General features: G+C 33.9%; 1 protein-coding gene across 2 annotated transcripts in view; it reads right to left on the bottom strand.

The window, feature by feature from the left end:
- Positions 1-769: 769 nt before the first annotated feature.
- nan (transient receptor potential cation channel subfamily V member nanchung) overlaps positions 770-23438 on the bottom strand; it is a 39955-nt gene continuing 17286 nt past the window's right edge. Inside the window, exons 7-17 of one of the 2 annotated variants that reach the window (XM_069847652.1) lie at positions 22712-22862; positions 21019-21122; positions 19496-19578; positions 16356-16833; positions 11528-11734; positions 9039-9190; positions 6933-7042; positions 5468-5649; positions 2613-2729; positions 1354-1479; positions 770-1137 (exon numbers count right to left, since the gene is read on the bottom strand). In XM_069847652.1, coding sequence (XP_069703753.1) covers positions 1003-1137; positions 1354-1479; positions 2613-2729; positions 5468-5649; positions 6933-7042; positions 9039-9190; positions 11528-11734; positions 16356-16833; positions 19496-19578; positions 21019-21122; positions 22712-22862 — 1845 coding nt within the window. In that variant the 3' untranslated portion in view covers positions 770-1002. The remainder of the gene's footprint in view (positions 1138-1353; positions 1480-2612; positions 2730-5467; positions 5650-6932; positions 7043-9038; positions 9191-11527; positions 11735-16355; positions 16834-19495; positions 19579-21018; positions 21123-22711; positions 22863-23438) is intronic. The other variant, XM_069847653.1, reaches the window with a different exon arrangement.

The following is a 23438-nucleotide window of genomic DNA, read 5'->3' as shown; positions in this document are numbered from 1 at the left end:
GAACTCATGTTTCTGGATATTTACTCTTGTTTGAAACACCGCACTTCACTTTTTTATTTGCTAAAAACACTCACTCACGAATAATGTCACAATCAGTGGCGAAGTTAAGGTCTAAATACTGGGTAGCCTGAAAAAATCTGCTTACCTTAGGCCCTATATCTTTTTATACAACAGACGTTTCTCGGCTTTTCTATCAAAATATTTTTTCTGACACAGACTCCACAAGAAGATGATGACCATTTGTTTTTATCCCCAAACAGAATACAAATATAACAATATAACTTATTTGTCTCAGAGCACCCTGACCCTATTAGCCAAGGATATTTCTTATACCTCGAAAATTAAAAATTTCTATTTTGTCTTCCTCCATCTGCTATTTCAATATGTAAATGTAGTGTCGATCTCCTATCTTTGTAAGCACTTTTTGTTTCACATACCAAGTAAAACTGTTTCTCTTTCAATTCTACAAATAATTAATAATGACCTCAATGTTCTCTCAGCATGAGCCACTTTACAAAAAATTAATATGTAACACACACATGCATGCACTTGTGATTTGTAACCCAAGGAGTTTCCCTTCTCTCCTCCTATTCGCGAAATTCGTATTTAGAATTGAAGTACTGGTACGAATGTCTCAATTTTAAAGCTGAATTGCAAAATTGCCCAGATATATTATACTGAAATTAACGTCACATTAATATTTATTTGATTATATAGTACAGTACTTGCATATAGCCTACCTACAATATTTCAGCAAAGAATTACTTGACACATGATAACATTGTATATTTCACCTTAATAACATTATACAATTAAAGCACTACACATGCCATGTCAGATCCTTACAGGTAAGCTTACATGTATGATTCAATAAAGAACATTCCTAACCAAACATATACAACAACTCACGGATTAAACAGATTTCTTATTTTTTTTCCTACTTGAGAAGAAATTAATCTCTGAAAAAAATATTCAACTGCAACAGACAAACGAAATAAGAGGTTATATATTTACAAGTCGCTTTGGACTGGGGCTGGAGGATAGTATTTTGTTGCAGCCTTGTTTTCTTCTTTTAACAATGCGTTGATGCACTCTCTTCATCTCCAGAATCTCCTTCATTTCTTCCTTATCTTCTTCCTGAAATAAAAAAAATTATCATGCGCTAATAAATGAACCATTATGTACCGGTAGTTCTGTATTAATTATAAGCTACGCTACTGTATTAATAAATGTTGGACTCTGCTGCAATTCTTCAATATTACACTTTCAAAATATTCTCTTTCGGTACAGTATAAAACAGGAACAAGTAAAAATTGTAACTTAATAAATATTATGATAATGAGGAAAACTCACTGATTGATTTAATCTCAATATCAGAGCACGACGACCATCAGACATAGGCTGGGAGTAATCCATGAGCTTCTTCAGCCTCTCTGCTGGACTTACTCCTCTTTCCACTACAAGCACAATGCGTGCCCACTGTAAATTACCAATAGTTCTGCTTTACTACAAGAATTTAGGTTAAATAATTTACAAGTACATTTTTGTATGTATAAAGATAAATAGATAATAGTAATAGGAGGACAAGTTGTATTGTATTATATTTATTTACATTCCATGATATTTGTACATCGCTTCATAGCTAGAATATGAAACACCTTAAAAAAATCTTAATAGTACTACAAAGTTTTAATTATAGTCACAGTCTAGTTGAAATATATACAAAAGAGTTTTGCAATATATGATACTAGTACAACATATTGGGTTAGTATCAATACTTATTATAAGTAAGAAATATTCATGCAGCGTTGTTGAATGTCATAAATACACCTACAGAATAGAAGGCTTGAGTTAAATCTATCTTTGAAGTAAAAAATAGAGGCAGTAGAATTTCTGTTTCTGAGTTATTGTACAGATCACATCTCTTCAGTAGATAATAATATGTTATTAAAACTGACTCCATTGCTGCCAATCAAGCAATAGCTCAAACTCCAAACCACAGTCTAGTATAAACTAAATATAAAAAAAAAAAAACCTTTTTTACTGCTGGACTCCAAGACGTATTGAACTTTGAAGGGAATAAAATTGCAGATCAGAAAAGAAAAGAGGAGAGAACAAGGATATGGAAAGAAAACCAAAAACTACAGTTAACATCTACAAAAATAAAAAAAAACCGACTTATGTCGATAACATTTAAAAAATAGGAATTTTTAATTCAGGTACTCGTATATACCAGTAGTATCCTCTGTAAAGAACTCATAATTATGAACAAGGACTACTGGTACCGTCAGATTGTGAGAGCTTGGCTAGAGATGAAAATGATTTGATAGCTTTTATTGGGACATCAGAAGACATGTATCTTGAAACTCCAAGTCTGATATCATTGGAAAATAACAACAGGCAATATTTACACATTTTTAACTACAAAAATGTTAGAGATGTGTGTTTTTGTTTATTACGGTACGTGCAAATGGAGAGTTTTTACATTCTTTAAGCCTTCTTTTAAATAACTGATACACTATAGTTGGGAATGATTACTGATCACTTCCCATAAATAACCTGAGCCATAATGAAAATATCAGTAACACATTTCATATGATTTCTACTCTTACCTGTCTTTGCCATTCATTGCGTGTTTCAGCAATCTTCTGGTATGTGTTACCCATCATAGCAATCAACATGTTCACTAACAGAATAGCCACTATGCCCATATATATCACAAACAGCAGCTGAAAAATACATAGAAGGAACTTATCAGGGGCGATTTCTCAGGGCATGCTATGCTTGCTGCGCAAGCCCAATATTTTCGTAGAATGTGTATTTCTCAAAATGGGATTACGTACATTAAAATTTATTTTGATTTTTGTATAGGCGTAATACCATCTGCAGGTTGCATACCACAAGTATCGCAACGCTTGCTCGTTTCCCGCAGCTACAGGAAAGACGTAGAAACAGCGAGAATATGATGCGCGCGCAAGTGCCTTCCTCCTTGGTCCGTCCTAGGCGCACATGCTTCTGTTATGTGTTGTTTGAAGCTCTGATCCGAGAGCTACACCAACGACTATTTAACGTTACACAGAGCAGTATTGACAGCGGGAATGTGCTGTGATTCGCGAGTGCAATGTAATTGTATGAGTGGAATGCATGTATTATTAATTCTTAAACATTAATTTGAAGTATTGCAATGAGTTCGGAATTGTGTGTTATTGAAACCCCATTATTAAGTCAATTTCCCGAAGGACTATTCAAGAGAAGACGGACATTATAGAGAATATGTGCGCTCGTTCAGTGCAGCTCAATACAACAATATGCATTGGTTGGCAGGGTCGAAAAAACTAAATAAACTGTTTTGTTGGTCATGTTTGTTATATTATATCGAACTTCTACATCTGATAAGCGAATATGATCCATGACTCATAATGATTTCATAATTATAAAATAAATTATTTATGTGGGTCTGATTATTTTTATTAATTATGAATTATTATATCCTCCCATCTTCCCCTATGAATAAAAGAGCAAGCCTAACTTTCGTGACTAGCATTCGCCCCTGGAACTTATCGCAAATTTATTATATTCGTGTCCCAACTTTGTATCCCTGGAAAAAATGCGGATCAATTAAAAAAATGTAGGGAAATATGGGCCAGAATAGACTAACTGCTGTTGTACTTCAAAATGTTTATGTGATCTAAAGCTAGGGTCATATTTTTTTGTTAGAAGTATAGTACTTGTACCTATCTTATCGGGGTGAACTGTATACCTGCCCCTCACTATTTGGTACATTTTCCCGACTGTCACAGGGGAACCTTAAAAAATTATGAGTCGAAAATCCTCTAGAAAATCTTCCATATATTTAAAATACAGTATAAAATGTTTCGTTGTACTAGTAAATATACTCGGGTAAGCTTCCTACTTATCACTATTGAAGACAAGTCATACGGTAGCCTTAGGGTTGGGACTTGATGATGATGATGATGATGATGATTATGATGATGATGAAAGTCTCAAGATACAATTTTAAAACTTAGAAAGTTTCTTCGGTTGTTACTTATGAGTAGGGCTGTAACATTGGTATATTTGTATTAGTCTGAGTGAACATACGACGCAGACAAAATGTAGTCGGCATTTCAAGTACAAGCAGCGGAAGCGAATTTGACACATGCCTAAGCAAGCACATTCCATGTTTTGTAGAGTATACGATTATTGCGGGTTATAAAATCAAGACAATACAAATTATTGTATATAAGGGTTAATATTGGAAAGGTCTAAAATGCTGGTGAGGTTGAGAAATCATACTTAAGTTGTCACAAATGTGATAAAACATAAGTCTGAAAAGATGTTTTTCTTTTAATATTTAGAGTTTTGCATTACAGTTTTAGAATGACGAAAAGGTATATAGCATACAATTTTGCTTTCCCTATATTTAACTGTTACGTTAATTTATTTATCACATTTATTCTGTACCTTACTTTTCTTGGATGTTGTTCGCCTGGTTTCGGTTCCTGCTACAATAAACAACAACATTCATTTTCAAAGTTTCAAATGAAAATGACCGCCGAGTGTCGGATAGTATAACTTTGTATGCGGAAAAACTGCGTTCTACATCGGCTGAAACCAAGGGCACATATGCAAAATATTTCAAATCATTCATTTCTACATCAAATGTTATGTTTTATTTAACGACGCTCGCAACTGCAGAGGTTATATCAGCGTCGCCGGATGTGCCGGAATTTTGTCCCGCAGGAGTTCTTTTACATGCCAGTAAATCTACTGACATGAGCCTGTCGCATTTAAGCACACTTAAATGCCATCGACCTGGTCCGGGATCGAACCCGCAACCTTGGGCATAGAAGGCCAGCGCTATACCAACTTGCCAACCAGGTCGACTTCTACATCAAGTTTATAACAATCGCACTTGTCATCTGACAAAACCCTTGCAATTTTGCATAATGTATTGAAACCACAGTTTTTTTGTATTAATGTGTTCATTTTCGCACACACCTTTTTGCTTATATCATACATAAAATACGTTTTCGGCATTCCAAAACTGTAATACAAAACTCTTAAAAAATACATATATGTTTTTTCAGACTTATGTTTTACCACATTTGTGACAATTTAAGTATGATTTCCAACAATTCTCAACCTCAACATTTTTATATCTTTCCGATGTGAACCCTTATATACAATGATTGTATGTATTGTCTTGATCTTATAATACGCAATAATCGTATACCCTACAAAACACGGAACGTGTTTGTTTAGGCGTGTGTCAAATTAGCTTCCACTGCCTGTACTTGAAACACATCGACTACATTCTGTCCGGTATCTTACGTTCACTTTCAAACTAATACAAATATACTGATGTCACGGCCCTTCTTATGAGGAAGTGAAATTGTGCTTGATAGATATGGAGCATCGAACTCTGTCTACAAGAAATACAATGTATTATTTTTATTGTACTTACCTTAGCTTCAAACTCATGTTCTGTTTGCTCAAACGCATTGTAGTAATCACCAAAATTCGTCATGGACATGAGGAACATGGCCATTACTGATTCAGTTGGACTTGGCACTGGGTTAGATATAGTGTCATCAATACCCTCTGGTGTTTTAGGGTTGTCGAATGACAGGAAGATGATGTAGTAAGCTGTGTGTATATCAGAAAACAGTAAGATAAAACGCTATAAATTCAAAGTATAATAATACTCATCATTCTCCTTCCATTTAATAGATCTAATGGCCTACTGTGTTCTCCTGCCAGCATTTTGGGCATCATCCTTGAATAGTAAATTCAGAATCTGTAAAGGTGCATACAAAGACATGGTGAATTATAATAGTACCAGTACCAGTACATAATTTAATTATGTGTAACAATGTTAAATAGGGTGTGTGTTCTGAAATTTAATTATATTATTACCTATATTAACTATATTCTTAAGTGATACAAAGTGTTACAATTATTGTGTAATCAAAATGTATAATCAAAATCTCTATTTGACTCAACATTAGCGTACACAAACGCATCCCCGAGCAAAATAATTGAAGAAATCGAAAGACGCAAGGACCTCACTAGTTCTGATGATGGCTGAAACAAAAGTCGAAATTAGTCAACTAGAGATAATTAATATACCTCTTAGTTTTTCATATTAACACTAGAAAATCGTTATTATATTAACTATAAGATATTCTTAAGTGATAAAAGTGTGTAATCAAGATCAATTGAAGTGTGATCCCAAAACACGCTAAGTCCATTTTTATTGAAGGACTGGGTTAGTTTTTTTTATCCATCAGTCTATGGACTGAGCGAGTTTTCAAGTGACATGCATAATAACACAAACTTTTAGCCAAGGATTGGCGTTGTTTTAGAAGAAAAAAAGCTTAAAATATAATGATAGAGGTTTCGAACATAATCACTTTTTCATCGAGAAAGATCTTATGCTTAATTTATTTTATAAAATCAAATATAACCAAAAAACAAAAAACCAGAACCAACAAAATCATTCTTAAGTCATTGATGTATTGTTAAGCTATTTCAATAAATAACTACTTCACTTTGTTAACACTATAAATTGACTAGTTTCGATGTTATTTGCATTATCTTCTGAATCCTAGTGTTTCTTAAGGTGTTTAAAAAGTTGTGAAAAATACGGTACCAGATTGTAATAAACTGTAGTTTTTCGGAAACTTGGGTGGAAATGAAAGTCTCTTTTTACAGTATGTACGCTGATAAAAAATGAAATTCCTTTAGTCAAAAATCATTAAAAAATTAGGGAAAATAAGCCTTTTTAGTACATATATCAAGCTTAAAGTATATATATATATATATATATATATATATATATATATATATCTAAAACTTTGAAAGTAGCAAGAATATGAATACGAGTCTATACTTTTGCATCCATTCCACCTTAACGATGCCATACTTACATTGTGAGAATCCCATTACGAACACCAAGTAGATAGATACAAATCGCAGAAGATCGCCCATTATCATACGGTAAATCATCACCACGAATGGACCAACTGTTTTGAAGCCCCTATATGAAGAGAGGATAATATAAATATTGTAAAATTATTATGTCCATAAATGCTTAATAGTAATTAAAGAGCAACATTTTAGTTTCTGCTTAAAGACATTATTTGGCTATGTTGTGCTTATTCGGGCACTCTGTTAACTGAATTGGTAAGCTGTTGGCTACAGACTGGGAGGTTCAGGGTTCTGTCTCGTTGCCAAACTTCCAGAATGTTCCCAAGGTTCACTCAGCCTCCTATCAAACTGAGTACCAGGTCTTTACCTGGGGGTAAAAGGCAGTTGGAAAGTGGTGCCGACCACACCACCTCATTCTAGGTTATGGAAAGCCCCCGAAGTGCGTTCATGTGAAGTGGATACCTTTACCTTTATGTTGTGCTTATTCAACATAAAAACAATGAATATCTGAGAACAAACAAGATAGGCCTACAATTCGTTTAAAATGTAATGTCTCATCTTCCTTTAAAAATTGAATAGACCATTCACAGGAGTGGCATGACAGTACCCGTATTCGTATATTTTATCATTAGAGCAATTTTGTAATAATAAAGGAAAGAAAAAGCGAAACATGAAGGAAACCTGTCTCCAGTATTTTTTAAATACAAATTGCACTGGATCATTCACTCATTTCAACATATTAACTGACAGGTTATGCCATTATCGCACTTTATAAAAATACAATATGCTTCATATCATCAAAATCTTCATGTGCAACAGGAAGTTATATATTAGCAACTCGTAGAAAGAACAAGACATGAATTGCACAATTGCTATCCATAAAAGTGAAGAAAGAAGCATATTTTTATTAAGCAATTGGAAGATAATAAAATATTTTTTTAGTGGAAACAGCGAACACAAAGTTAATTTACAGAACATTTTAGTAAAACAGTTAAAAAACAATACTCGCATATGTATATCCTAGGTTTTACAATGATTTCTTATCTTCCAGTGCCCAATATAATTCACTTGGTAAGAAACTACGTACTTTATGCCTAAATTTTTTATCTATTTTTTTTCTATCAACTCATTGTCATCCTTCTCTAACCCTAACCATAATTGAATTTCGTATTCTTTATAATTAAGTAAAGAATGCGCTTCCACAATCATTGTATCAACAAAAGCCATCCTAAATAAGGGTTCATAGATCGGCCTACTAATCCATTCACAATGAACAATGATTAAAAACAATTATTTGTTATTCATTATTTGTTAATTACTATATAACATTTTTGTCTTCAAAGAATACAAAGATCTTGTGTAATATATGATATGGTATCCATGGTTGGAGATGGTAGCTCGAAAGTTTCTGTATAATTTGTAAATCTTAAAAACATTGAGATACAATAAGCTAGCTTGAAAACAAATTATATTTTCAGTTCATAGTAACAAATGTTTCCATGATCTGGTGGTCAGCATGCTAGCTTCCAGATCTGAAGATCTGAGGTTCGATTCCTTTGGCTATTGGGAATTTTCTCTGAAGAAGAAAAGTTACCCGAGTGTCTAGAATCTGGAAATTTGTACAAATGTGAGTGTGATTGCGTATGTGCAGAATTATGAATTAACCAGTCTTCAAAATATAAAATACAATATATAGTGTTCATTAAGTATGGAATATTACTCGTAACTTTTTACATTTAAATTTTACGAAAAAAAGTTTTACACAAAAGCTGTTGGAGATAAACTATACAATATGATACTAGTGTTCGAAAAAAAGTTAGTTATTTAGGTACAGAGTGCAACAGTAAATCTAATTTTTTTAAATGGCTTCTATTTTAAGATTTACATATTCCGAATCTCCATTTCTGCCACAGAAAAATTTATTGTTTCAAAGTATTTAATTATATGTGAAATTTTGTTCTATCTTTCTCTGAAGTATCATTATGAAATATTTCAAGAATTTAATAATCCCCTGGAATAAAAGTATATCTGAATACGGAAACAATGTACCTTATACTCTTATTTCGGAAGGCTATTCAATTAATGTTCATTGAACTACTACTTACCTGCAGAAAAAGAGAAAATATGGTGCTGTGGTGAGCATAATGAAGACTGCCACAACATCCTCAATTTCGGTGAGACAAGACAAACGCAGGAGTGGCATGAACAGCATGAGCACACAAGAGCAGAGGAACATGACGCGGGAAGGTGCAGTCATCTGCAAAGTGTAGGCGATGATGTTAAGTGCAAATGAAGGATTTTGGCAATTTTTCTCAGAAATGCAAGAGAAGAATAATATGGTGATGATTACGATGATGTTTATGATGGTGACTGTTTATTTTAAAGACAAAATTATGAATTCTATTTATTATGAAAGCATTGATGTACTCCAGATATTGTCTTAACGAGGGGTATGTATGGCAAACAATTTAATTTATTATGCTAATATACTCGTAATGTTACCCATCCAGAAGCGAAATGAAAAATATTTTCGGTAATATTTTACTGTTCTAAGAAAGCATTGATGTACTCCAAATATTGTCTTAACGAGGGGTACGTATGGCAAACAATTTCATTTATTATGCTAATATACTCGTAATTTTACCCATCCAGAAGCGAAATGAAAAATATTTTCGGTAATATTTTACTGTCCGTAGAAAGCATTGATGTACTCAAGATATTGTCTTAACGAGGGATATGTATGGCAAACAATTTTATTTATTATGCTAATATACTCGTAATCTTGCTCATCCAGAAATGAAACATATTTTCGGTAATATTTTACTGTCCGTAGCAAGCATTGATGTACTCAAGATATTGTCCTAACGAGGGGTACGTATGGCAAACAATTTTATTTATTATGCTAATATACTCGTAATCTTGCTCATCCAGAAATGAAAAATATTTTCGGTAATATTTTACTGTCCGAAAAAAGCACTGATGTACTCAAGATATTGTCTTAACGAGGGGTACGTATGGCAAACAATTTTATTTATTATGCTAATATACTCGTAATCTTGCTCATCCAGAAATGAAAAATATTTTCGGTAATATTTTATTGCCCGAAGAAAGCACTGATGTACACTAGATATTGTCTCGCAGAACTGCAGAACTCGCAAAGTAGGGGAACTATGACGTCAGCCTCACTCCACTTCTATTGGGGATGACTGACTTCCGCCCCGAGAATGAATGTTGATGCAGCTGAGCGTAACTAGAACGCCGTGACCACACAGGTAGAAAAGGTAGGTGGGGTAAAAGAGGGGAGGAAAGCAGTCGCTCTCAAGAGCTACAGTTCTGCAGGCCTGGTCTTAACAATGGATATGGCAAACAAGTTTTATCATTTCAGCCTTTCATTAGGCTTAGGCACACTACACGCACAGATAACATTTTATTAATTATCTTGTCTTGTATCTGAGGGACTCACAACCAGTGTGGACCAAGTCCACCAGTGGTCAGTTTGTGGATTAATTCAATCTCGGATGAAGAAAACTTAGATCTATTCAGTGCCGTAACAAACCAAGTCCATAACTCATATGTTACTCCATAGAGGGCAGCATTTCCTATGGATGGTGAAGGTTGCTAAGTGTGAGCCAGGAACTTTAAGACTCAATTTCTCAAAATTATTCCAGGAGGACTTGGTCCACTCTGGTTGTGAACCCCTCATATTTGCGAAGCATTTGAATAATAATAATAATAATAATAATAATAATAATAATAATAATAATAATAATAATAATAATAATAATAATAATAACAGTAGTAGTAGTAGTAGTAGTAGTAGTAGTAGTAGTAGTAGTAGTAGTAGTAGTAATAATAATAATAATAATAATAATAATAATAATAATAATAATAATAATAATAATACTCTTCTGGCTCGTGTTCTTTCAAGGATCTAGTTTCTGATTAAGAGTCTCTCTCCATTTTCCCCATCCTTCCACAGTTGGGTTCCATCTACTTCTTGCTCTTTTTCTCGTCTTCTTTCACTATCCCTCTTAATGTGGTCCAGTCATCTGCTTTTGTCTTCCTCTTGTCCAGGGGTGGGAAACTCGTATTGTAAACAGAGCAATCATCATGAGTATCTACATACAACAGCAACTGTAGTGGGAGAAGCTAAGCTCTCTGAGAATGCCTGTTTTCCATCTCTGCTCTTGTCTCTTTCCTCTTTCTATCGATTCTAGCACTTTTCTGGGTAATCTGTTATCATTCATCCTTTTCACATGAGCAAACAATCTCAATCTTTAAGTTTACATGTATTTTACATGTACATTAAAGTTTACAAAGAAGTTGTGAAAAAGAGGAGCAAATCAGAAATCTATCTGAGAGCAAGGACTTCTAAATATCTCTTAAATGAGAGATATTTATTTTAAAAATAAAGTAAGAATTATGCAAAATATTATAGACTATAGAAAATAAATTTTTCCGCGATCAAGAGAGCATTTTTCAAATGCAAACTCAATTGTCTCACAATATGTCCAAATTTCATTTATCGTAATGAGAAACTGAAAAACTAAGTTCGTTCCTATCCTAATTTTAGTTATTAAAATATGTAACTTACCAAATTCTCTATGAACATGTTAAGGCCCAGAAAGCGTGCCTCTCTCAATGCTGCCAAAATGTAGAGCATAGATCCTGCCTCCATACCAAGTTCGCAGCCAACACGGATCTTTGCCTTCATGGATCCAAATTGCATTAGCCGGCATTCTTCTTGCAGGTCATCCCACCAGTCATCGTCGTCATCGTCATCATCTTCATCTTCTTTCTTCTGTTTAACAGAATTTTACTGCTCAGCACATCTGAAACTACAGTGCGATTATTCCCTTGATGTCCAACTATTCCCATGCGGCCAGTGGACCAAGCCACATGCCTGAGAGTGTTGACCACGTGGGACTGGCAAATACAGTAAATCGACACTTACCAACAGGCATTGCTGGAAATGCTACTTATTCGCATGTACACATTCTTCAGACATTTGGAAAAAAATGTTGATCACACAATAAAGTTCGTTTACTATGGTACTTCTGTAAAACTGTCTTTTAGTTTTCTGCACAAGTAAAAGTGCAGAAGGTCAAGTCAGGGTAGCATTGCGGCCATAACACAACATTAATAACTCTATTCTCAAAACTGTTATTAAATTTATTAAAGCCATGAATAGGGCTATGAACAGTGTTGAATCCTTGTTGAAAAACACGTTAACATCTGTAATCTGTCAAATGTTGGAAAAATGGATTCAGGATCTGTTGTCTGTAGGCCCTACCTTTCACAATTAAATGCGTCATTAAAGAAAACAGGCTATATTAATCTTTTAACACAACACACCACACAATAAAATAAAAAAATCGTCTTACTTCTTTAGTTTACCTGTTACACACACTAATCTCATGAAGACCCTTTGCTCTAATATGTGTATGTATTGTGAATTTTATTAGTAACAACAATGTAATTTATTAGTCACAACAATAATTCCTTTCTACAATTCGCCTTAAACGCTCTCGTCAACAATTAGATTTTCACTCAACACAATATTCGTTATAGCACTCCACCGACGACAATGACAATTTACTTGGACTAGTGCGAACAACAATGAACTGTTAATCTTAACTAATATTTACAAAGCACTATTTACAAATCAGAACTATCAGTTCTCAGTTCACAGTTCTTCTAGCTCAGTCACTCGAGTTCACAGTATCTCGAACCACAGACCTTCAGAGACAGTTCACTGTACTCGAACTCAGGTCCCTCCAACTGCGGTCCACTGCACTCGAACTCAGGCCTTCGGATGCTGATACAGTTGCGGACGCACACTCGAGTCGAACTCCGGTACACAAGACTGGCTTGCTTGCTCTGGCTTAGTCACTCACTGGCTGATTAATCAACTGAAAACTGCTGTCGTTCCTTCGCGTCCGTAATTTATAACCACAGCGACGTAGCCTCGAAAGTTCGAATTCGCGAGTCTTCCACTTCGACGGATTTCTCGGCCTCTCTAGGCAAGCAGAAGATGCGCGCGCAAACTCCCTCGCCACTCTCTCGCTGCGCGCCGTCCCAAAGTGCTCCACACGATCTTCTCTCTTGCGGGACGCTGGTCGTGAGTTCGAATCTCACGTCGCAGTCACAGTATTTATTCACACTGCAAATGGGTAAATACCCGATGGCAGTGGTAACTAATTACCGTACACTCAATAATAAGGTGCATCCCAAATTAAATGAACGATCACTTAAAATAGCATTTAAAGTAAATCTACATAATTTATATCTTAACCCTAAGTTCGAACTATAACCCATGAGTATGATATGTTCATACATGCACAAGTATCTTTCAACACTACACTCATTTTGCTAGCAACTCACTCACTGCACTGAAACTACGACACATTTCACTGATACTTATCCTGATTTCACTAACACTTCAGAAACATTTCGTTGTTCAAATACTTTGCACTACCACTATAAACTATAAAACTTCATTGACGCACACACACTTCACTTACACAACACAAAATTAACAGCTCCTAGAATTGAGGATACACAAAATTATTCGTTAGAATAATTTAATGAGCATCATAGGATAGTAGTTAACTATAACATTTGGGTTGCATTAAAAAAGTATTGATTAACTTCACTGACATAACACACTTCTTCACTGATACGACACTTCAAATAACAAAACATCAATTACACCCTTTAAATAGTGTGTATAATATACTACCGTGGTAAAGCCCTTAAGCCTATTTTAAATACATTTTTGGTTATTGGTATAGCCTTTAGTACCGGTAAGTCTGCAGGTAAAGCATTCCAGTCCCTGATAGCACGGTTGAGAAAAGAAAACTTTCCAGTGTTCGTCCTCTGTCTCCTTTCCCTCAATTTATATGAGTTGTCTTTCTTTGAAGAGTAATTTGGCGGCTGCAACCTATTTTTTATTTCTCTCCAGGCAGGCTCACCTTTGTATGTTTTGAACACTGCACATAATCGAATTCGCATTGTGAATAATCGAATATGTCCTTAGGATTTAACGTTGTTACTTAAATAAACACTTTAACAACTTAACATGTAGGCCTAATACGTGTAGTGATTGCATATGATACAATATGCAATACAAAATACATACTTAACGAATACGCAGTTCAGTGACCTCTGAAGATAAGCTACTAATCACGAACAAACATGCAACATAATTCAAGAGACATGCTTGCATGGGAAGTGTTTTCGGGAGTATGTTATTACTTTCTTTCCTCGCAGAACTTGTTGGCAGTGTGACATCAAAGAAATAATCGCACTCCACTTGCTTACAATTTAATTCATAATTTTAGGTACATATGACATGCTTATTGTCTAACAATAAGTGGAAATGTTTTCTGTATGAAAAACTGAACTTCATTTTGCACTTCAAGAATTTCAATTACTGGTACTACGTTGGTTTGTAACTATGCAGTACATAATATTAAGTAGGTATTATTAGCAAAAAACTTAGTAATTCATTGTTGTTGTTCACAAAGCTCCCGAATGTTATATTTAATAAATCAATTAAATTTAGTAGCCTACATACATTCTACTTAAAATTGTGGTTTTTCAATGACTACAGTTCACTGCTGTGGTGTGGAGTAATGGTTAGCATGTCTGACCATGAAACGAGAAGGCTCGGGTTGAAATTCTGGTTGAGACAAGTTACCTGGTTTTTCTGGTTTTTTTCCTCAACTCAATAAGAGCAAATGCTGGGTAACTTTCGGAGCTGGAACCTAACTCATTTCGCTAGCATTATCATCTTCATCTCACTCAGACCATAGTAATTGATAAAACATCGTAAAATAACCAATAAAAAGTCCATGACGACAGTAGGTATTATTACGTTTTTGACTAAGAATACAATGTTTTCTCTATAATCCATTTCTAAATAGGTGTGAAAGATGCTAAATTAGGAGACAAGTATTTATTCTGAGTTTCTTCCCTTCTCTTTTGTCTTTCGTGACAAATAATTTTTGCAAGATCAAAATTAGTGGAGAAAATGAAAATGTAACTTAACCACAATAATAAAAACCTTTCTGAATGTCACGATATGACTTAAATAGTTAAAACGACAATAAATAATTAAAAAAAACCTTTTCTCTTACAAACTAGTAATAATTTAATTCGAATTCTAACTAATTTTTATTGCTTGATACAGTTCTATATGTGATAATAATAATAATAATTATGATGATGATAATAATAATTATGATGATAATAATAATAATAATAATAATAATAATAATCATCGTCATCCAAAACATTAGACCAGGTGGTCTGTTAGGGTCTCACTCAGTCCATCTCTTAGCTGGGTGACCAATGGATCTTCTTCCACTAGGGGCATACTGCAGGATTTGTTTCAGGACACCACCGCCGCCACCGCTGCCGCCGCCGCCACCGCTGCCGCCGCCGCCACCGCTGCCGCCGCCGCCACCGCTGCCGCCACCGCCACCACCACCACCACCACCGCCACCACCACCACCACCACCACCACCACCACCACCACCACCACCACCACCACCACCGCCACCACCACCACGAACTTGTTCATGCTTAGTTTTTCGATTGAAATAAGTTAAATAACATCTCACATCTCAGTCATGGTTTGATACACAATCGTCCAAATGACGAAGAGTTTCCAAACATTCAGACGTAAATATCCTGATAGGCCATTGTCCTCTAGATACAATAATGTACAGATGAGGAGGCGAGACCTGGCATGTGAACTGTGCGACAGGGGAAATAATGAGCTATCAAAAAGAGAGTTTGAGGATGGTTAATATTATACAAATCTACCGACATGAAAGTTCATCTCAGACTAAAACCTATCTTCCCCTTCCATACCTATTGGCGATATAGCCACGGCACATGATTAGGTCACAGGACAGGTCTTGCCTTCCCTACTATATTAGATGTACAATATTAAGGCTATTTGATAAACTCAAACAGGTTCTTCAAATGGCAGGAAAAGAAAAGACAAAAACACCATGTTCATATGGAGGGAAAAATCAATGAAATTGATGCAATTTTGAAGCATAGTCTTTGCAAGTTTCCGAGACATTTAGCCAGGAGACAGAAATTTGTAAAGCATCTGCAGCAGTAGGAACAAAATTATTGAAATTAAATCCGTACAGAATTCCAATATTTAATGAGACAAAATGGACATTTGGCATAGAACATCTTCTGTGCGCAGGGTGAGTACCGGTACCGAATGTTGTTGCCTTATACAGAAGTACATCTAAGTTGTAATCCAGTTAACTCCTGAGAGCAAGCATCCTCTTTTAGTGTTAGAGACCGAGCTGTCTATCCGATATGTGGCTGACCAATTTCTCTATCTACTTATATAGCTCTATGCACTATATTTAGTGACGTGGTAATTTATTTACCTGAGATGATGGATCAGCCGCTCTCTTGATTCTTGTTTTCGTTCTCTTGCGCATGACAGTACTGTCGTTAGAGGATGAGACATTGGACTGCTTGTTTGTCCAGGAGTTGTTAACTTCTTGCGCTGCATCTGAATTCTGAGTGTCATTTACAAATAACAAAGGTTCATCGATTTGATCATTGTATCCAGATGATAGCATTCTGTATGGCAATGGCACGTTGTTAATTGATGACTGATTCTGTTGGAAGAATTCGTAAGAAGAGTTTTCAGCAGGAAGTAAAATATCTTCGAGTCTCAACTGAGAAGCCATTTCAGGGAAATTGGAGATGTTCGAGAATGGTACTGGTGTTGTGTTGTTTATTCCAGTGTTGTTGGTTTGAGGCGTCAGTGCAGTCTTTGGTGGTGGCCCTGGTCTGAGAGTGAAACAGACCAGAGAGAAGAGAAAGTAGAAGAGGAAAAGAAAAAACTGTCTGTAGAACCTGTAATTTGAGAAGAAAGTATTAAATTATGGATTTTAGAAATAACTTCACAAATAGTTTACGCTTTTTGGGGGAAAAAAGAAAAATTATTCTCTCTTCTATAACATTGCCAATTTTCCTTGTTCCTAACAATATATATTTTAATATCTAATGTAGAAATATCAGTATGATAATATGATTGTTTAGAAAACAGTTTTATTTGTTTTGAACAATGATTTAATACATATGACGTATAAGGGTTACTTCATGAAACATTACAATTTTACACATATTTTCACAACAGGTGTATAAGGTTTTAATGGAGGGTACATGGTAGCATCGCAGTGAAGGCGTAACACTGGAAGGCAGGAAACCGCAGGTTCGATTCCCGATAGGGTCATGGATTTTTCCATTGATTTAATCCTTCCGGTCGCACTATGGTCCTGGGGTTTACTCAGCCTCTAACAGAAATGAGTACAAGAGGCATCTCGCCACCTTCTGGGCTGATTTGGCCTGTCGTGGGGTTGACTGACTATATGTTTAATCATGTAGAAGTTAATAGCTCTGACACTAATCGAGTTAGAATACTCAAAGTCATACTTGGTAAAATTTAACATAAGTAAACAATATTTTAAAAAGGTTACTGGTACCTAGTGGTACATTTATTTGTGAACAAAATTTTTTTATTCGGAATTGTTTGTGTTTATTGCCAGTCGTCTTAAAAGATCTTATATAATTTTAAAATAAACATTTTTTGTTTTCATTTTCGTAGCTAGTACACAATCATATTAGTTAAGGACGAAATTAGGAAGTAAGGTATCGGTATTAATTGCAAAAGTTTCCCAATCACTTATTTTTTTATCATACTGTATGGAAAAGAATTTCCTATTAACTGATTTGAATTTCAAATTAATTTTCAAAATATAGTAAGTTTGCAGAGAGATGTCACAATATACTTTATTAATGTGTTTAAGTTGAAATATAGGCATCCATTCCTGATTACATTTGCTATGTACTTTTTCATAAAGAGAGGAGATGAGTAGACTCAGCATAGCAAAAAAGAAATAGACAAAATAGTACAGATTCATCAAATATATAATATCAAGGATCTTATACTCAAGATACTAAGAAGATGATGAAGTAAAATGACAAATTTTTCCGTTTAAAGTGTGTAGGATTTTCCAAGTTTCGTTTACACCTTACTGTATTGTATTTATTTATATTTCATGGAATTCGTACATCGCTTCACAGCTAGAATATTTATTTATTTATTCTGGTGTAGTTAAGGCCATCAGGCCTTCTCTTCCACACCACCAGAAATACAAATACAATAATAGAAAGACAAAAAAAAAGTCACACAATAAACAAAGTAAAGCCACACAAAAATATACACAGGTTGTAGTCACACAAACTGTAGATGAGTGATTGAATATCCTAATTATTTGTATCCTAACTAATTAACGAACATAAACAAGAAACTTGCAATTTTAATCTAGAGTAAAAAAAAAAAAAACACACAAATCAACACTTCTAACAATATCTAAAAAGTATTAAATAAGACAAAATTTTTCAATTTAATTTTGAATTGTGATAAAATCCGGCAGTCTCTGACGTCATTAGGTAACAAATTCCAGAGGCGAGGTATTTTTACATGTAGGATGATGAGTATAAAGACGTTCTGTGTTGAGGGACAGAAAAAAGTGCTTGATGAGTTTCGAAGAGTTATAAGAAATTGAAAGCGCGATAACAGATAATTCGGAGTAGAAGTATGCATGATTCTAAACAGAAGAGACAGTGAATGTATTCTTCATCTTACGATGTTTGGTGACGTATACACGTCTGTTGATGTGACATATTAATGAATTTAAATACTATTATAGTCACAATCATGCCATGGTATAAAAGAAAATTTCACAACCTCGAGCGGGAATCGAACCTGCAACTTCCTGTACTCTGGTCAGGCGCTCTACCACTGAGCTATCGAGTTCGTCTCATGCCAAAGGCTTGGAATTATCCTTTCATACTGGCGACTCTGTTATAGAGTACTGTCGCCAGTATGAAAGGAAGTCGCAGGTTCGATTCCCGCTCGAGGTTGTGAAATTTTCTTTCATACCATGGCATGATTGTGACTATAATAGTATTTAAATTCATGAATGTATTGTTCTTCGTTCCTTCAGACGCATCCATGAAATAAGTAACTGGAGGGAAGGCATTATATGGTCAAATTTACGAGTATTGCAGATGAATCGTATGCACACACTATGAACACGTTGTAGTTTCTCAGCTAAGAGTGAATATGGAACATGTCAAAAAAAAAAATCTTAGTAATACCGGTACTATACAAAGTCTTAATTATAGTCACAGTCTAGTTGAAATAATATACTGAATATGTTTCGAGAATGTAAACTGAAATATTTGCCAATGGAAGCAGTAAAAACACGATATCTATGTACGAATTATTATAAAGAATATACCAGTATAGGTACCAAAGAGGTAGAATTCTTCACATTTCATTTTTTGCTTGTAATTACAAACCTCCATGTAGAAAAATGTACAATTTAAATTAAAAGTAGTTCAAAAACAATTTTTGCTACATGCTTTCATTTTAATCCAAAGCACCAGATACACTTGTGACTTCATTTGTGCAAGGAGAATTAAATTAAAAACAGATAAATAGGAATACCTGAATTTGACAAATGCACTCCACTTTGCATTAAGAAGATCAACAAGCATGCCATCCATTAGCTCCAAATGTTCATCTTTGTCCTGAAAAATATAATGATCATATTTCGGTCTGTAGGTTGTACACAAAATTAAACATTATATAATACCGGTATGTCTTTAATGGATTACAAAATATCACATTTACTTTTAAGCAGTAGAGAAAATATATTTAAAGAATAATTTTGTAATTAACTACAATTTTGTTAATAAAGTTGTCACTTGAAAGATAATATATATTATTTGCAATACAGTTTAGTAAAAAAACATTTTTGGAAAAAAATTAATATCCTTATTTGCTTAGGCCTAACTAATTTTATTCAAATAATTATCGCTGAATACCGGTAGTTGTTTAATAAAATGTATAATATATGTGTAACATGGATTATAATATTCCTTTTTAAATTTTGAACAAAGATTGTCTAGAATACGAAACAGAAACAGGGGCAATGTTATGAAATTTCACTGTGTTACTGATAAATTTAGTGCCAAAAATCTAGCTGTTCGGGAAAGTTTCATTCATTTCTAATCCCCAAAGATAAATTTTAATGAACTATATTTTAAAAATGATTTTTTTTTCACTTTTGTGAAGTTTGTGTTGTATTAGATAAAATACTATTAGCATTTACTTTTGATGAGAAAATTTAGTTAAATAATAACATTATCTTGTCATGATAAAATTACTCGCTAGAATATTTTTCAATTCCACAAATAATACCTTTAAGATGATTAATATTATTTATATTCTTCTCTATTATATTTATATTATTTAACTCTATAAATTATTTTTCATATATCCCAATTAAATTATTGATAGAAAAAAGTAATTAATTTAAAAATTATAAATTAAAATTGATTTATAAAGAAAGTATAGTACACTAAAAAATGTAGGTACATCAAATTGGACAAAAACTAGAAATGTTTGCATCATTTCGCGTACAAGCAAATAGAAATTAGAATCATTATCTGAGGCAATAATTCATTATTCAATAATAAAGTAAGGTAAAAAAGAATAAATCTGAAGAAATGCGACATTCTCTTCTATGACTACATCGAATTGAATTAACGTTTTTTCTCTATAGGTAATTAATTACGGTACTGGTATGCTATTTTAGTCGTAATAACATGCTTTATTACAGTAGATATATAAATAAATGCATATGGTTTCATTCAACCCTGTGTATAGGGCATTAAGACACATGACATACTGGTATTGCTTATAGGGAGTATTAAAGTTGTAATACTGGTAAGAAATTATATCTATGGATTACAGGAACACCGGATACTGGATATAATTACAAAGCACAATACATTCCTGGATTATTTCTCATGTGAATTTCCTTAGCTATTGCTTCATAGAAACTTTCGCTTTAATTTTATCTTCATAATAATATTATTACGTCCTTTAAAATTTATTTTATAGAATTTTACTTAATACAATAAAAAATGTTTCATTTAGTGGGAAATAGGTTCACTGGCTCTTACCCCAAACACAACGAGATTTAGAGCAGAGTTCTTGCTTATATTTCCTGTCTCGATGTCTATGGTGTCTATCTGCTCAAGAGGGTATGCTGCACATGTAATGCTCCCTGCAAAATGTAAAGTTTTTATCAACATTAAAAAGAAATGCTTACGACTATTACTAGCATAGGTAAGGAAATGTATAGCCTACCGGTACTATACAAAAAATTACTGTGTTACGTAGTATTGATATTCAATTCGCATTCCATTTATACCCTTGCATTCCTATAACTCATATTTATCTTGCTAGATGTATAAAATATTTTAATTTAATGCACAGGGGTGTAGTTGTGCCATGGCGCCGTCCTGGCAACTTTATTTATTTATTTATTATTTATATATTTATTTATATAATCTGACAGGATTAAGGCCATGACATAATGCTTTCTCTTCCATCCTACCAGATAGCATACATAAATACAAAAAATACAAACATTGACAAAAATAATACAATTTTTTGTGCAACCGGGGAGTGCCCTGCCTCTTTATTTTTACTTTTTAAAATAATAATTATCTCGCTTGCATCTTCCTGAACTTTGTATTTTATAAGTATGGATTAGAAGTATATCATCGTTGATTTTATGAAACCTCCTAAGTGACAGTACAGAAAATAATTTTTCAGGAGAAAGAAAAAAAATTAATTAAATTTCAATAGACCTACACTGATCCTCGATGTTGTCATTTATATAATAATAATAATAATAATAATAATAATAATAATAATAATAATAATAATAATAATAATAATAATAATAATAATAATAATAATAATACGTTATTATTAGAATATCATAACACACACCATTTGTAATTGTATATAAATTAAAATATAAGGAAAACAAGCGACATAAATAGAGTAATTATAAAATATAGGTAACAGAAATAGACTTGTCCGAAAACAGTATGTTCTATTTAATATAAATCTAACCTTCATATGAGTAAAACTCGTGTTCAAAGTTATTTGCGTGAGCTTCAGGGATCAGCGAGATGTGGCTCGCAAGGCCACTGGTCGCAAGTATAATTCTAAATATCTTCTACTTCTAATTTGGACTTATCCATTATAATTTTTTAATATAGATACCGGGGCTTTAAAATAATGTCATTATCTCGTAATTAAGCAATATTTTTTGCCTGCAGTTGTGACGCATTTTGCCTTTACAAATAAAATACTGTACACTTATTTCTACATGTAAGAGTATTTTTGTGGAAAAAATTAATAATGTATATTTAAAAATTTGTTCCAATTTAATTTCGTTTCGACATAGCAAAGACATCACGTCGTCCCAACTGTCCCTGCTTCAGTGCTGGTAATTACGAAACCTCCAACTAGACTTAGACAGACAGCGCAATGAGTAGATACGATATATGGAAAAAGTAAACAAGCCCTAGTCTGTTTTTCCCATCTCCATTCAATACTCTGCTATCAGTTAACCTACATCTCCCAGGCTGAGACCTGAACTTCGAAGTCTACTTATTACATTAGTTGTCTTTGTAACTCCAAACGCAATTGTCCACATTTTGAGTAGCCTACTTCCTTTACACATTAAATAAAATAACGCCATGAAGATGATACACACTTTCTCATAACACGTTATAGGTACTTAGTTTAAAGGAACATTCTTATTCAGCAGATGGATGAACGCTGTAATTGCCGTACCTATTTGCCAATATATCTCCCTCTCGATGTTGAGGATGTGGAAGAACATCTCGATCCTAGCAAGCTTGGCAGAAAGGGTGAGAGGTGTAAGGTTCTGCACATTTCGTACAGCTAGAGATGCTCCCACTTCATACGCCATGTCGAATGTTTCCTGCCGGAAATAACATTAAATACATTGTTTTAAAAACTTGACACAGTAAATGTAATAGGAAATAACTTGATGGGGCATTCCATCACATGTAAGTGTAGTACAGTAAAACTTCGTTAATATGCTTCTGCTTACAACGCTTCCAAATCCCGTTTGAAGTGCTTTATGCGGATCGCAAATGAGTGAAACAATAGTGGAATATATGTTTTATAAGTACGGTGAAGAAATATTGTGCTTTGACTGTAATTAGGGTAATTGCATCACTAGTGCAAGAAAGAAATTTCACCTACCTGAAAAAACCTCCGGTCAGCACTGTCGGAAGTTGTATGTAAAGGTATTTTCCTTTGTATGAAAGGATTCACTTACAAGGAAGAAGGTCGCCTCTTGGATTTGAGTTTTAAGGCATCAGTTTAATCTGTAAATTACTTATTAAAATATACATAATGAAATGTATTATTATAACAATTTCGAAAAAAATAAGTCCTTCGGAATCTATGTTTCCGGAATGGTGACTAATATTTGTTTTCGGAAATACTGCTGTATCGGAAACAACGCATTCGAAATGAAGACCATTCGGAA

The sequence above is a fragment of the Periplaneta americana genome, chromosome 15 (genome assembly GCF_040183065.1).
Source record: "Periplaneta americana isolate PAMFEO1 chromosome 15, P.americana_PAMFEO1_priV1, whole genome shotgun sequence".
Taxonomy (NCBI): domain Eukaryota; kingdom Metazoa; phylum Arthropoda; class Insecta; order Blattodea; family Blattidae; genus Periplaneta; species Periplaneta americana.
The sequence above is the reverse complement of the archived record's forward strand: the minus strand, read 5'-3'. Positions and strand labels throughout refer to the sequence as shown.